General features: G+C 37.7%; 1 protein-coding gene across 1 annotated transcript in view; it reads right to left on the reverse strand.

Moving 5' to 3' along the window:
* Positions 1-17,031, reverse strand: part of CERKL (ceramide kinase like) — a 176,092-nt gene that overhangs the window by 101,625 nt on the left and 57,436 nt on the right. Inside the window, exon 2 of the mRNA XM_062188693.1 lies at positions 4,999-5,241. Within this exon, the coding sequence (XP_062044677.1) occupies positions 4,999-5,241 (243 nt within the window). The remainder of the gene's footprint in view (positions 1-4,998; positions 5,242-17,031) is intronic.

Below are 17,031 nucleotides of genomic sequence, written 5' to 3' on the forward strand. Positions count from 1 at the left end.
GAACTTTGCTGGACTGAGTAAGCCAAAATGAGACTTGACTTTGATATTAATAGGCAAATCGGGTGATATTTATTTAGTCAGCTTCCATAGTATCTAGTTTATATTTACAATAAAATATTGGGAAGTGGCATATATGATTTTGATGTCCGATTCAATTGGTCATAAAGAAAAGTATCAAATTGCTTTTTCATTGTTTCAAAAGAGGAACTACTCATATTCCAAACATACTTTCTTGCAAAAATAACTTGTGACTATGGAAGTTTGTGTTGAGGAACTACTCATATTCCAAACATTCTTTCTTGCAAAAATAACTTGTGACTATGGAAGTTTGTGTGGCCAATTCAAAAACTATACAACCAAATAACTGAATCTCTCATTATTTTGACAAATAACTGCTCATTCTAAAATGATGATATTTCTAGTTTAGTATTCCTTTTTTTTTCAAAGATATATTTATTTGAAAGTCAATTACACAGAGAGAGGAGAGGCAGAGATAGAGAGGTCTTCTATCTGATGGTTCACTCCCCAATTGGCTGCAATGGCTGGAGCTGTGCTGATCCAAAGCCAGGAGCCAGGAGCTTCTTCTGGGTCTCCCATGTGGGTGCAGGGGCCCAAGCACTTGGGCCATCTTCTACTGCTTTTCCAGACCATAGCAGAGACCTGGATCAGAATCAGAGGAGCCGGGACAAGAACCAGCGCCTATATAGGATGCCAGTGCTTCAGGCCAGGGCATTAAGCCGCTGCACCACAGCGCCAGCCCCTAGTTTCGTATTCCTTATACATTAATCTTTTGGCAATGTATTCCAGTAAAAGCATCACATTATTCTCTCTCAAGAAAAATACTGCCTGGTCATGGCAATATAATTGATATAGCTTCGAACAGAAGAAAATAGCAACCATATTTTGTTATGACTTTCTCACACAATATAACCATTAAACCAAACCACTGTTTTTTGTTTCTTCCCCACCCCCCAAAGAAACCTTTTATTGTTTTAAGACTTGGTTTTCATTCTCAAGTAGGGCATTTTAGGATGAGCAATGCTTTTATCATATTGGATACAGATGTGACATTTGGGGAAGAAACAGAAACAGAGTAGGGGTCTGTCTACCACTCACTGGTTCACTCCCTAGATAGTCACAACAATTGAGGCAAGGCCAGACTGAAGCTAAGAGCTTCAGCTGTCTCCCACACGGGTGGCAGGGGCCCAAGTACATGCACCTTCTGCTGTTTTTCCTAGGCCATCATCAGGGAGCTGGATCGAAAGCAGAGCGGTTGGGACAGGAACCAGCTCCCATACAGGATGCCAGAATCATAGGCAGTGGCTTTACTTGCTACACCACAGCAGCCCCAGGGTCTTCTTAGAAGATAAAATTGAGGGAAATGTAGGAGTGAGAAAAAAATCCTGTTTGCTGAATAAAGGTGAAATTCAAATTGAAGCAATACAATTACTTTTAAATAAGCTCTTAATATTTGAATCTCCAGCAGAACCAATAGAAGCAAGGTCCTCAAACTTAAAATAAGGATGTCTAATATTTAACTCAAGTCATTTGCATTTTTGTTGCCCATCACTTCCAAAACTTAAGATAACTTCAAACACATATTCCTTAGATGGGAAATTTTGGAGTTGGAATCAAGAAAGAGCCATAGTTTACCAAGTCTGACATGGTATAATGCAAACAGCGCATGTGAGGAATGTGGTGCACACAGCGATGTAGCTTCACAGAAGTCAGAAGCAGAGAACAGGAAAGTGTGAGCAACAGCCTTCATCCCAGTGAGATGGGGAAAGACCAGACTTCCTCTACCTGCGGAATAAGGTACGAGCCTAGAGTATTTGACTCTCAGATGAGGAGCTCTTTAAAGAACACCTGGATTAAGTTGATTTGACCATGAAATGAGTATGAAGAAAAATGTTATGATATTGCAACCTTAAAAAGGAAGTGTCAATACAATACAGCAATTGGTAGGGAGCTGTGGAGCCTCAACCAAAGTGTCCATCTGCAGACGAATGGATAAATAATGTGGTACATTTACATAATGGAGTGTAATTGAGCCATAAAGGGATGAAATATTATTCACAACATGGAAAGAATCAGAGGTCATTATGTCAAGTCAAATAAACCCAGAACAGAAAAGCAAGTATCACATGATCTCACTCATGGGTGTGGTCTAAAATGAAGGTGATCTAATAAAATTGAAAGTTAATAGTGGTTACCAGTGGCTGGGGAGTGAAAGGGGGAAGGAGAGATTAGGAAAGGGTTGATTGATGTGGACTAAGTTAGTGCTAGATAGTATTAAGTTCTGGGGTTCTATCACGTGGTAGGGTGATTACAGATAATGTTTTTATACTATATATTTCCCTATTAAAAAAAAAAGCTGAAAACCTACAAGATAGGATTTTGGATGTTTTCACTATTTTTTTTTTTTGACAGGCAGAGTGAACAGTGAGAGAGAGAGAGACAGAGAGAAAGGTCTTCCTTTTTGCCGTTGGTTCACCCTCCAATGGCCGCCACAGCTGGCTTGCTGCGACCGGCGCACCGCGCTGATCTGAAGGCAGGAGCCAGGTGCTTCTCCTGGTCTCCCATGGGGTGCAGGGCCCAAGCACTTGGGCCATCCTCCACTGCCTTCCAGGGCCACAGCAGAGAGCTGGCCTGGAAGAGGGGCAACCGGGACAGAATCCGGCGCCCCGACCGGGACTTGAACCTGGTGTGCCGGCGCCGCAAGGCAGAGGATTAGCCTAGTGAGCCACGGCGCCGGCTTCATTATTTGATTTTAATCAGAAAAAAAATCAATCTGTACTCCAGGTCCATGCCAGAAGATAGGACCTCACATGTTTTACTGTCTCTAATTGTTATCAAAATCAAAGGTATATGGGTGGGTATTTGGGACAACTGTTAAGATACCACTTGGGATGACTGTATCACATATTAAAATGACCGGGATCAAATCACATCTCTGCTTCAGATCCAGCTTCTTTCTAATATGCTTGGCAGGCAACAGGTAATGGCTCAAACACTTAGATTCCTGTCATCTATATGGGAGACATGGACTGAATATGGGGCTCTCGCCCTTGACCTAGCACAGATCTGTCTGTTGCAGACATTTGGGGAGCCAACAACAACCACAAGGAAGAATTCTTCTCCCTCCTATCCCAAGTGTGTGTGTGTGTGTGTGCATGTCTGCCTTTCAAATATAATCAATTAAGAAGTTTTAAATCAAAGGTACAAAAAACATTCTAAGATGTGTTCATTCATCTCTAATCTGTCTTGATTTTTAACCTTAAGCCAAAACATCATGCATTAAACAGACTAAATACTTGGAAAGTGTTTTGTTGTTGTCATCATTTTATTTTGGACAAGGATCTCTACTACTATAAAATTGCTTTTACTGAATCTGGCTTTGTTGTTATGTTCTCTTACTTGCAGAGTCTTATGGGTAAGATATAGTTATGAAGTTCATTTCATGAGCCCCAGGGGAGAACATGTCTTCAGACCTTCAGTGCAAGAACAAGCTTTCAGTCTCTTATTTTATAGACCATGCAAGTCTTAGGGGTACTTGGTCATGGTCATAAATTTAACTCAATTGAAATTATTAACTTTTAATGTTTACCTTTTTGATCCCCCTCAACATGAATGTGAAATAACATGGTCACAAAGACCCAGAATTATAATGTGGAATACTTTTAGTTAATTATACCTATTCTCTATGCTGTCACACAGATCAACTAAAATATGGCTTCTAGCGGTTCCTGAAGAATCGGGTCTCATTGGAGGCCCTAAAGGAGCTAACAGGGAAGAATGGGGATATTCAAGAAAAATTTTAATGCAATGTCACTTTAGTTCATCTTCCATGAGCATAACCTTATTGGCGAGCTATCCTTGAACAATGTGGGGCCTCATGGTCTTCTTGACCCATGATGCTTGACTGGAACGTTTCTAAGTGTGCCTACTCTACATCTGGCAACTATCTCTATCCTGCCATCTAAACCCAAACTGCATCATCAGCTATACCAGTTGCCATTCCAATCAATCTGGTCGTTAATAATTAATTGGCAAAAAGGAAAGCAACATCTATAAACCAATGAGGGAGGGGGAAAAACCAACTCTAAAAATCAAAATACATATTGACTAGGTAAAGGCTAGAAATCCAAATTGCATTGTGATTGTATTTATGACTTTATTTATAATGTAAAATATGAAACACCATTTGGAAATAAATTCTAGATTTACTAAATTCATAGGGAAATATATTCTAATAAACATGTTCATTTCTCCAATAACCTTAGAAAAGTATAGCCTGAAAGAACTTTCAATTGGCAGGGCATAAATCAAAATGCATTAAAGATTATCTTCAAAATTCTTATTCTCCAAACACTTAGGACATACATGTAGCTGTGGGTGGAAAAAAGTAAATTCTAAAGAAGTCTAAGAAAGACACAAGTAGAAAATACAGCTCCATTTATGACTCTAAGTAAACTAAATTATTTAAAAAACAATGCCATTTCAGATTACCCAATCTCCTTCATGAAAATTACTGAAGGGTTAGCTCCTTCCTAAATCATTCTGTGAAGCCAAAATTACTTTTATATCAAAACAAAAAACACTACAACACAAGAGAAAAACACAGATCAGCATACTTTATGAATATTGATGCAAAAAACAAAATACCAGCAAACCAAGTTCAATAATATATTTAAATAATTACATATCATGATGAAATGGGACTTATCCCTAGAATGCAAGGATGTGCAAACACAAAAAACCATTAAGTAGTATACTATACTAACAGAATGAAAAAAAAATGGAATCATCTTAATTGATATAGAAAAAGTATATGGCAAAGTTCAAGACTGTCTCATGATAAAAAACTCAGTGAACTAGGAATAGCAGCAATCTACTTCAACATTACCAAGAATTTCTTGTAATCATAAATACGACCTGTTTAGATTACTAACATCACACAAACAAGGCTCATGAAAAATTCCTATAAAGACTACTTACCTGCCAAAATTTTCTTGAATTGTCTAAACCACGTATCACAATAATCTTCACTTAAATTAATAAGATCAAGTGTAGAATTCTTTAATTTATTTTGTTCCTTTTTCAAGCAGATGAAAAGTGTAATACCTAATAAAGTACCACTTTTCTGTTGTCTGACAGAGAAACGCCGTTTCAGCTTCACAGAGAACACATCTTTGAGTTCAATAAATTCTTCCTTACATTGCAATGTGAACTTGGAATCACCTGAAAAAATTAAAATGTTCAATCAAAACCACTGTAACCATATCTTAAATGTATGAGAAAGAGTTAAAACCCAGAAAAACTTTATTATTTGTAATTTCATGAATTGCCCTTTAAGTCAGTTCCTGGGTGAGATGAGATGGAAAGACAATAGGGCCTATTTTTCCAAAAATGAGGGAAAAAAATGCAGAATAAGTAGATGAAAGTCTGGCACACACTGCCTAGGACATTCATAATCTGAAGATACTCAATTCAAAGTTTAAAGAATTCCAGGAATATAAACAAAGCAAAATTTCAGTAGTAAAAATTGTTATCAAGCAAGGGGTTCTTCGGTCCTAATATGGATAATGTAAAGTAATGGAAAAAAAAAAAACCAGAATTCCTTGACAGAATTGATTTTAGAACAGTTTGTAAAAGACAATTCTGATGGAAATGTACATTCTCAGTACAGAAACACATGAAAAACTGGAAACTGAAGTAAAATTAATATAAGAGATGTTATAAACTTCTATTAATCTAGAAATATCCCCTCCAATCTTACTATAATCAGACTTTATAATGACATGAAATTTTATCAGTTATTTTTAACTACAAGTTAGAAAATGATTGTTGTAATTCAGGACCATTTCAACTGGCTCTTCAAGTGTTTAATACTTTTAAAAGAGATGGGGGTATATGGCCTGATAGTTAAGATATTGATTAGGACACCCACATCATGTGTCAGAGCTTCAGCTCCCAGTACCAGCTTCTTGCCAGTGCAGGTATCAGGCATCAGTTTGATGCCTGACCAGTGATGTCTATAGCACCAGGCATCAGGTCATGGCTGAAGTGGCTTTGTTCTTGCCACCAATGTGGATTCCTATTCAGTTCATGACTCCTGGCTTCAGCCTGACCCAGCTCCAGCCATTGTGGGCATTTGAGGAGTGAACTAGCAAATGAGAGATCTGTCGGTCTGTCTCTGTCTTGGACTTTCTGCTCCTCAAACAATATTAAAAAAAAAAAAAAAAACCTTCCAACATCTCTGCTTTTCGCCAACATAGAATAATGAAGACTAGTTTTGTCTTTTACCTGAAACTATGACAAGAACACACAAGATTCATGAAACTGCAGGTTTCACACATTGGAAATCAGGTAGCAGAGGACAGTGATCCACAAGAGAGGGGTAACAAAGTGAACCATGTGATTGCCTCAACTTCTGCCAACAAAGTCTTCCATACAGAGATACTTCTGGGGACCTGCTTCATATAGCTGGATGTGTGGAGGTTAGCTACATCATTTGCTCACTCCAGAGAATGTATAGTTTTGATTTTAGCCATAGAATATTCTAAAAATTGAGCCGGTGCCGTGGCTCACTAGGCTAATCCTCCGCCTGCGGTGCCAGCACCCCGGGTTCTAGTCCTGGTCGGGGTGCCGAATTCTGTACCGGTTGCCCCTCTTCCAGGCCAGCTCTCTGCTGTGGCCCAGGAGTGCAGTGGAGGATGGCCCAAGTGCTTGGGCCCTGCACCGGCATGGGAGACCACGAGAAGCACCTGGTTCCTGGCTTCGGATCAGCGCAATGCGCCGCCTGCAGTGCGCCAGCAGAGGCGGCCATTGGAGGGTGAAACAATGGCAAAAGGAAGACCTTTCTCTGTCTCTCTCTCTCACTGTCCACTCTGCCTGTCAAAAAAAAAAAAAAGAATATTCTAAAAATTGGACAGTTAGTAAAATTGAATATATTTTTTCTTTTGTATTTCTTAGGAAATACCTCTACACAAGCTTTTTTATATTTCTGTGAGGTGACATCTATTTTTTACTAAATTATAGGACTCCTACAATTAGAAAATTAGCTCTTTATTATACATATATTACAAATAACTTCTAGGATAATCATGCAATATTGGTTGTTGCCTTGTGTCACATAAATTTTTTTAATGTTGTCAAATCAGACATAAGAATATGAGGAAAGGAAGGAAGGGGAAAAGGGGTAGGGTGGGGGAGGGAAAAGAAGAGTGGAGAGAAGGGGAGAGGAGAAAAATTATTCAGCCACTGAAAGTAAAAGGTAGAAGAAATGAAATAAATTTTCATTCTAAGTCCTGAATTAGAGACAATCTTTTAGAAATTTATTCTATTTATTTGAAAGGCAGAGCTACACACAGAGGGGGAGACAGATAAAGGGAGAGAAAGATAGAGCTCCTCAATCCACTGGTTCACTCCTCAAATAGCCACAGTGTTTGGAGTTGAGCCAGGCCAAAGCCAGTAGCCTGGAACTCCTTCCAGGCCTCCCATGTGAGTGACAGGTGCCGAAATAACGATTACTAGGACCACCTTCTGATGCTTTACCCAGTCACAATAGCATAATACTGGATAAAAAAATGATTCTAAAATTCACATGGAAACACAAGAGATCCTGAATACCTAAAGCAATTTTAAACAATAAAGCAAAGCTGGAGGCATCAAAATACCAGAATTTTATACAGGGAAGTTATAATCAAACAGCCTGGTACTGGCACAAAGAAGACATGAAGGCCAATGGAACAGAACAGAAACCCAAAAAATAATCCATGCATCTAAAACCAACTAATCTTTGACAAAGGAGTTAAAATCAACCCCTCAAGAAAGGACAGTCTCTTCAACAAATGATGCTGGAAACACTGGATCTCCACATGCAGAAGTATGAAACAAGACCCCTACCTTATACCTTACACAAAAATTAACTCAAAATAGATCAAGTATGTAGATCTAGGACCTGGTACTACCAAATTGCTACAGGGGAACATTGAGGGAAACCCTGCAAGATATTGGAACTGGCAAAGACTTCTTGGAAAAGATCCCCAAAAGAACAGGCCAAAACTGACAAATGGTAACACATCAAGCTATGATGCTTCTGTACTGCAAAGGAAACACTCAAAGTGAAAAGGCAACAGACAGAATGGGAGAAGTTATTTACAAACTTATGAAACTAATGAAGGATTAATACCCAGCATCCATAAAGAGCTCTAGGAACTCGACAATAAAATAAACAATAAAGAAATGCATAAAAGATTTGAACAGGCAGTTTCAAAAAAGGAAATCCAAATTGCCAACAGACACATGAAAAAATGCTCAGGACCACTAGCCATCAGGGAATGCAAATCAAAACCACAATGAGGTTTCACCTCACCCCAGCCAGAATGGTCTCCTACAGAAATCAACAAACAATAAATGCTAACAAGAATATGGAGGAAAAGGTACCCTAAATGGACTGTTGTTGTGAATGTAAACTGGTGTAGCTAATGTGTGGTGTAGCACACAGTATGGAGATACCTCAGAAATCTGAAAATGGATTTACCATGCGATCCAGCAATCCTACTCCTTGCAATTTTCCCAAAGGAAATTAAATCATATTAAAATGTTTTCTGTACCCCCATGTTTATTGCAGCTCAATTCACAATAGCAAAGATATGGAATCAACACAGATATCCGTCAACTAGTGGCTAAAGAAAATGTGGTATATATATATACTATGGAATACCACTCAGACAAAAAAATTGTCTTTTACAACAAAATGGATGCAACTGGAAACAGTTATACTTAGTGAAATAAGCCAACCCCCAAAATAGAAATACTATGTTTTCCCTGAACTATGGTAACATAGAGCAAAAAAAATTTATTGCATATAAGGGAAATTGACATTGAGATGTGAAGATGTCATTGTTTTTAGCCCTTCTCTCTACTATAGAGGAAGAATGCTTTTATTTTTTAATTTTTCTTAATTTGTACTTAGTGGAAGGTTAAATTTATGATTATAGAATAAACTGAAGTAATTGTAAAAATTAAAAGAGGAAGGAGGAGGGAGTGTGGGATTGTGGGTGGGAAGGAGGGCATGCTGGGAAGTGTAACTATGCTCCTAAATATGTGTATGAAATACATGAAATTTGTTCACCTTTATAGAAATTTTAAAAATTGAAAAAACAAAACCCAGCCTGGACTCCAAGCAGTGCTCTGATATAGGATACTGGCATTCCAAAACGGTACAATAACACTTCCCCTATATATATGGGGCACAGTGTGATGTTTCAATGTATGTGTAAAATGAACAATTATCAAACTATAGTATTAGTATATGAATCATCTCAAACATTCAAACTCCTATTTTGAAATAAACAGATTGTGATTAACTATAATCACCCTACTGTGCAGAACACAAGAATTTATTCTTCCTATCTTACTGATTTATTATGTGTGTGATTTTAATAGACAATTCAAATTTAAAACCTTTTGTACACTGCAAATTTAAAGATACTAAACCAACAACCAATCTCACACTTGTTGAAAACCCAAAAAATTTCCAGCAATAGGGCAAGAATATCTATTAGAATCCTTACTATCCCAATTATTCTAGACATTCTGGCTAACACCATATATAAGGAAAATCAAATAAAAATAAGTGGTGGAAGTAGGGGGAAAGAGGGAGAGTTGAAATTATTTATACATAATAATTATTTGTAAAATCCAAAAGAATCAACTTAAAATCACTAGACCTATTACAATATCCAGTAGACCAGCTGATTATAAATATCTATATACCTAACCAGGAAACATGAGGATAAAAAGATTCAAGTATCATGAATGTATTATACCTAGGATTTTTTAAATTTTTATTTAATAAATATAAATTTCCAAAGTACAACTTTTGTATTATAGTGGCTTTTTCTCCCAATAACCTCCCTCCTACCAGCAACCATCCCATCTCCCACTCCCTCTCCCATCCCATTCATCACCAAGATTACTTTTAAATTATATTTATATACAGAAGATCTACTTAGTATTTACTAAGTAAGGATTTCAACAGTTTACACCCACACAGACACACAAAGTATAGAGTACTGTTTGAGTAGTAGTTTTACCATTAATTCTCATAGTACAGCACATTAAGGACAGAGATCCTACATGGGGAGTAAGTGCACAGTGACTCCTGTTGTTGACTTAACAATTGACACTCTTGTTTATGACGTCAGTGATCACCCAAGGCTCTTGTCATGAGCTGCCAAGGTTATGCAAGCCTATTGAGTATGGCAACTCCAATCTTATTTAGGCAAGGCCATAGTCAAAGTGGAAGTTCTCTCCTCCCTTCAGAGAAAGTGATGACCTGTTCTTTCCACTGGGATCTCACTGCCAGAGATCTTTCATTTAGTTTTTTTTTTTTCTTTTTTCCACGGTGTCTTGGCTTTCCATGCCTGAGAAACCCTCATGGGCATTTTGGCTAGATCCGAATGCCTCAAGGGCTGATTCTGAGGCCAGAGTGCTGTTTAGGACATCTGCCATTCTATGAGTCTGCTGTGTATCCTGCTTCCCATGTTGGATAGTTCTCTCCCTTTTTGATTCTCAGTATTAGCAGACACTAGTCTTGTTTGTGTGATCCCGTTGACACTTAATCTAATCATTATGATCAATTATGAACTGAAACTGATCACTTTGACTAGTGAGATGGCATTGGTACATGCCACTTTCATGGAATTGAATTGGAATCCCGACATGTTTCTAACTCTACCATTTGGGGCAAATCTGAGTGAGCATGTGCCTAATTATACATCTCCTCGCACTTATTCCCACTCTTACAGTTAAGAAGGATCACTTTTCAGTTAAATTTAAATGCCCAAGAATAATTGTATGTTAAAGAGTTCACCCAATGGTATCAAGTAGAACAAAAATACTAAAAGGGATGAAGTATTAAGTTGTTCATCAACAGTCAGGGCAAGGGCTGATCAAGTCACTGTTTCTCATAGTGTCCATTTCACTTCAACAGGTTTCCCCTTTGGTGCTCAGTTAGTTGTCACTGACCAGGGAGAACATATATTTGTCCCTTTGGGGCTGGCTTATTTCTCTCAGCATGATGTGTTCCAGATTCCTCCATTTTGTTGCAAATGACTTTTTTAATTGCTGTGTAGTATTCTGTAGAGTACTTGTCCCATAGTTTCTTTATCCAGTCTACTGTTGATAGGCATTTAGGTTGGCTCCAGGTCTTAGCTATTGTGAATTGAGCTGCAATAAACATTGAGGTGCAGGCAGCTTTTTTGTTTGCCAATTTAATTTCCTGTGGGTAAATTCCAAGGAGTGGGATGGCTGGGTTGTGTGATAGGGTTATGTTCAGGTTTCTGAGGAATCTCCAGACTGACTTCCATAGTGGCTTAACCAGTTCGCATTCCCACCAACAGTGGGTTAAGTGTCCCTTTTTCCCCACATCCTCTCCAGCATCTGTTGTTGGTAGATTTCTGAATGTGAGCCATTCTAACTGGGGTGAGGTGAAACCTCATTGTGGTTTTGATTTGCATTTCCCTGATGGCTAGTGATCTTGAACATTTTTTCATGTGTCTGTTGGCCCTTTGGATTTCCTCTTTTGAAAAATGTCTATTGAGGTCCTTGCCCATCTCTTAAGTGGGTTGTTTTGTTGTTGTGGAGTTTTATTCCTTTGTAGATTCTGGTTATTAATCCTTTATCAGCTGCATAATTTGCAAATATTTTTTCCATTCTGTCGGTTGCCTCTTCACTTTCCTGACTGTTTCTTTTGCAGTACAGAAACTTCTCAATTTGATGCAATCCCAAATGTTAGTTTTGGCTTTGACTGCCTGTGCCTCTGGGGTCTTTTCCAAGAAGTTTTGCTTATGCCCATATCTTGCATTGTTTCCCCAATGTTCTCTAATAATTTGATGGTGTCGAGTCATAGATGTAGATCTCTAATCCATGTTGAGTGGATTTTTGTGTAAGGTAGGGGTCTTGCTTCATGCTTCTGCACTTGGACATCCAGCTTTCCCAGCACCATTTGTTGAATAGACTGTCCTTGCTCCAGGAATTGGTTTTAGATCCTTAATCAAATATTAGTTGGCAGTAGATGTTTGGATTGACTTCCGGTGTGTCTATTCTGTTTCATTGGTCTACCCATCTGTTTCTGTACCATATACCTAGGATTTAATTTAACACAATGATACTGGATTTATTTGGGATGGGAAGCTGATAGGCAAAGAAATCAACAATCAGAGATATAACAAGTTCCCTAACTTCATCTTCCATGCTAGTATTCTCATAGCTAAAAACTACTTATAATCCTACTTCAACTAATAACTTAATGGTGTTTTCTTTGATCAAAAGAATGGTTAAAGACCCTAATAATGATTTGCAAATTATCCTAGAATTACAAGTATATTACATTAATAAAATATTTTTAAAGTAATGAGGGGCAGTTCATGGCCTATTAAATATATTTTGTGAGGCTATCATTATTAAAACATCTAGGGAGAGAAGTGATTGCACTGGGAAAAGGTTTATATGCACTTGAAAATTCACTAATTTTATGATGGCAGAATCTGTTCAGTGGGAGACAGCAAAAGGTGATTTATGCTTTGTTCATCTTTTGAATAGAAATAGAGCCCTATCTCATAATTCACACTAATATTTCTATATTAGAAGGAAATTTATATAACAAATTAGAAAGGCCCTAAGCATGACAGTGAAGGTAGACAAACCCAGAGATATTTAACATAAAAATTATTTAAAGCTTATAAAGTCCTAAAGACCCATCAAGAAAAATCACAAGCAAAGGCCAAATGGACAGATATATATATAATATACTGTAGTTATATGATCTGTTTAATCAAGAGAAGGATACTTTAATAGAAAAGTACATGAAAGACTTAGGCAGGCATTTCACAAAAGGAGGAATGCAAATAGACCAATGAACATATGAAAAGTTCAATCTAATTAGTAATCAAAGAAATGCAAATTAAAACAGATACCATTTTTTTTTTGCCTTTTAGATTGGCATGAGATCAAAAATAATGCTCAGTGATGGTGCAGCTAAAGGGAAGCCATCCCATTGCTAGTGGGAATGCAAAGATACTAACTGCTGGAGAACAAGTTGAGACTATGCATCAGAAGGTTTCAAAATGTTAATTGCAGAAATATTTATCACAGTAAAAACTTTTGAAGCAATAGTCAGGCTCTTCAATTGGGAAGTGGTTAAATAAATTATAATTCTCTTCTGTAGTTCAAAAATGAGCAAGTGAAATCTGCATGATGGTCTGGAATGACATTCATGCCAAGAGGTATGAGTAATTAAAGCAAGTTACAAAGTACTCTGAGGGATTTGATCCTACTTTTATTATTAGGGCAATGAAAAAGAAAATCCAAATGGAAAATACACAGCAAGATTTACATTGGTTATCTATTAAAACAGACTTCAGATAAGGAATATGAGAAGTTTCTCCTATACAGCCCTTTTTCCTTAAAAATCAGCATTGCATTTTACAATCTTTAAAATTGTGAACAAGAGGGGCTGGCACTGTGGCATAGACAGTTAAGCCTCTGCCTGCAGTACCAGGATCCCATATGGGCGGCAGTTCAAGTCCCAGCTGCTCCACTTCTGATCCAGCCCCCTGATAATGCACCTGGGAAAAGCAGAAGATGATCCAAGTGCTTGGGCCCCTGCAGCCCTGTGGGAGACCTGGATGAAGCTCCTGGCTTCTGACTTCAAGCTCGGCCCCACCCCTGCCTTTGCAGACATTTGGGAATTGAACCGGTCAGCGGTTAAATCTCTCACTCTCTCTTTCTCAATCTCTGTCAATCTTATTCTCTTTCTCATTCTCTCTCAATCTCTCTCCCCCTTCTCTGCCTTTCAAATAAGGCAATCTTTAAAAAAATATGTAGACAAGAAATATTTTCAAATACTTATTGTTGATTCAGCAATTTCATCCCCAGAATTTAACCCCAAAAGAGTAAAGAAAACCCACAGTTTAGCTTAAAGAATGTATCTAAGCATTATTTGGGCAAAACTTGGAAACAACCTAAGTGTGCAATAGAAAACTAGTTCTGTAAAACGAAGCACATTCACCTAACAGAATTCTATTCAGCAGTTAAAATGTAGAACTGAGAAAGGTGTCCAAAGAGCACAGATTTCATTACTCTTTTGTATATATAGTGTATGTATATTTTACATGCAGCATGAACAGGCACATGAGAATGACATTGTGGTGGTTTGTTAATATGAATTCCTAACTTTTTTACAATTAAAATATTTGGAATCCAAATAGTTTTCTTGATTTGTTTTGAGAAGTTCTTTTCCCTAATAGGCCAAGGTAGCTGATATTTACTGTGCATTGCTATATGCCAGAGACTTCACTAAATAGCTTATATGCATCTATATGCATCATCTCGTTTAATTCTCAAACCAGTCTTCTGAAGAACTCTTAGATACCTTTTACTGAAAAAGAAGCTCAAAACAGAAAATTTAATGTGTCTGTAGTCAAAAATCTGGTAGAAATCAGACTCAGGATTTCAAGGCAATCACTTTGGCTGATCTTATCACAACAGCTCAACAATGTTGCACTGTTATAAGGAACCTCAAAGCAACACACTCATTGACCCTCTCATCTTTTAATTGAGCTATAATTACAATAGAATATTTTAAAGGCATAGTGCCATGAATTTTGCTAGGTGTGTATACCTCTATAACCACTATCCCAATATAGTTATAGAATTATTTCAGAAAGCTCAAGCCATTTTCCAGTTAGTCTGTCATGACTCCTCTGTTGACTATCACTACAGTTTTTGGGGTTTTTTTCCTGCCTTTTCTAGAACTTCATATAAATGTGATGAAGTATGCACTTTTCTTGCAGCAGGCTTATTTCATTCAACTTTAAGGTTTATCCATCCAAAATGCTCTTAAAGATATAACTGGATTACTAGAAGTTAATAAGTTATCCAATTCATAAGTAATAATGAGGAATCATTATTTAAAAGAATATTACTGGGCCAGTGCCACAGCTTACTGGGTTAATCCTCTGCCTGTGGTGCCAGCATCCCATATGGACACCAGGTTCTAGGCTCGGTTGCTCCTCTTCCAGTCCAGCTCTCTGCTGTGGCCTGGGAGTTTAGTGGAGGATGGCCCAAGTGCTTGAGCCCCTGCACCCATGTGGGAGACCAGGAGGAAGCACTTGGCTCCTGGCTTCAGATCAGCATAGCTCCGGCCATAGCGGCCATTTTGGGGGTGAACCAACTGAAGGAAGATCTTTCTCTGTTGCTCTCACTAACTCTATTAAATAATAATAATAATAATAATAATAATAATAAAATACTACTATGCCCCTCTCCTTGGAGGATTTATTGGTTGTACCTGCCCCAACCCCCAACCAATTCAGCTTTTTGTCTAGAATGCATTTTTATTACAACTTTACTATATTCCCAGTTTTACTACAGTAAAATTGACAAATAAAACCCATTTATGGTATAAACATGGTATTTTGATATATATTTATATATACTGTGAATAGATTTAATCAAGCTAATATATGCATCATCACACAAGCCTTTTTTGTGCTGAGAACTCCTAAGATCTAGTCTCTTAGCAATTTCCAAATACTTACTATTGTTATTTCACCATTAAGTACAGAGCTTATTTTATCCTAACAAACCTTGTACTCCCCGATCAACATCTCTTCATTGCATGTTCTTCCCCCAAACCCTGGCAACCACCATGCTGCAGTCTATGCCAGTTCAACCTTTCTAGATTCTACACGTGAGATACTGTTTTCGAATATATTGAAACGTGAATCAGTAGGTGAATCATAGCCAAACCTAAACCAGGAGGTTAAATCACAGTTCTGCCTGTAGTCTTTAGAAAAATAGCCAGACAGCAAATATGTTAGCTAACTGAGTGATATCTTATGAGAAACCAAGGTGGACTGCAAGGTGATGGAACACAGAGCATAGCAGCCAGGAGCACCAAGGAAGAATCTGAAAACTCCTGTGACAGTCCTAGCCGTCAGTGTTCCCCACTTTCCCTGCTCAGGCTTCCGATCTCTTCTGCATTTGCTCACAGACTGAAATCTGAAGTGTTCATCTGAAAGTTTCTTCCTGTCCCACTGGCAAAAAGACCAGAGCAGAACTACAGATTTTGAAGAAATATTTTTTATTTGAAACTGAAATAAGGATCATTGATTTGTGAATGATTTTTACACAAATATTCTTCACTATTTTCTCAGCAGCTATATAAATCTCTCAGGTGCCAATACTCTACATAGAAATTCCTGAAAATAGAGATCTCATCTGTTGCTCATTTCAGCAATGTCATCATTTGTGTTAGATTAAATCTGTAGGGTTCTAATCACAGGATTCACTTGATTTTGGTGAATCCTAACATATGTGAAGACATGTGATCTATTAAGGAAAATTGTTTTCTCATTCTGTGTATGGTCTTCAGGAATAAATTTAATATTCTGTGATCTAGAACTTTAAATGCTTTTAAGGCTTGAAAGCATCTAACTATTGGTTAATCAGTCATCAGAAAAGGTGGTGCTTTGCTCTATCTTTGGTTTTGAAACTCTTACAACCTAAGCAGCAAACCAGCTGGCTCCACAAGGCAGCAGCCTCCTAGACTTGAAAGAGCTAACGCTGCAAGTCTCGGTGGAAAGCCTTCGGGCTAACTTCAGTGAAGGTTGCAGGCTTCGGAGATCATCTGATAGGATTAGCTGAAAATCTAAAAAGGTCAGCATTCCTCTTCAACCCCTATTCCAAAATATTTACTCTGAACACCCTCAGAATATACAAATATTTATGAGAAACATGACCGAATAGGAAAGAAAGAAGCCACATTTCACAAGGAGACTGTTGTTTTGGGTCTAAAATATTGACCATTTATCTACAGTCCTTTTGTAAAAATGACTCATTCTCTACATGAATCACAAAATACTGCCTTTTTATTTATGGTATTTATGAATCAGTAAGTGGTGAAAACAGTGTTAAATCTTTCTATCTGCTGAAATTTTCTTCTACAGGATAATTGCT

Source organism: Lepus europaeus, chromosome 1 (genome assembly GCF_033115175.1).
Source record: "Lepus europaeus isolate LE1 chromosome 1, mLepTim1.pri, whole genome shotgun sequence".
Lineage (NCBI taxonomy): Eukaryota > Metazoa > Chordata > Mammalia > Lagomorpha > Leporidae > Lepus > Lepus europaeus.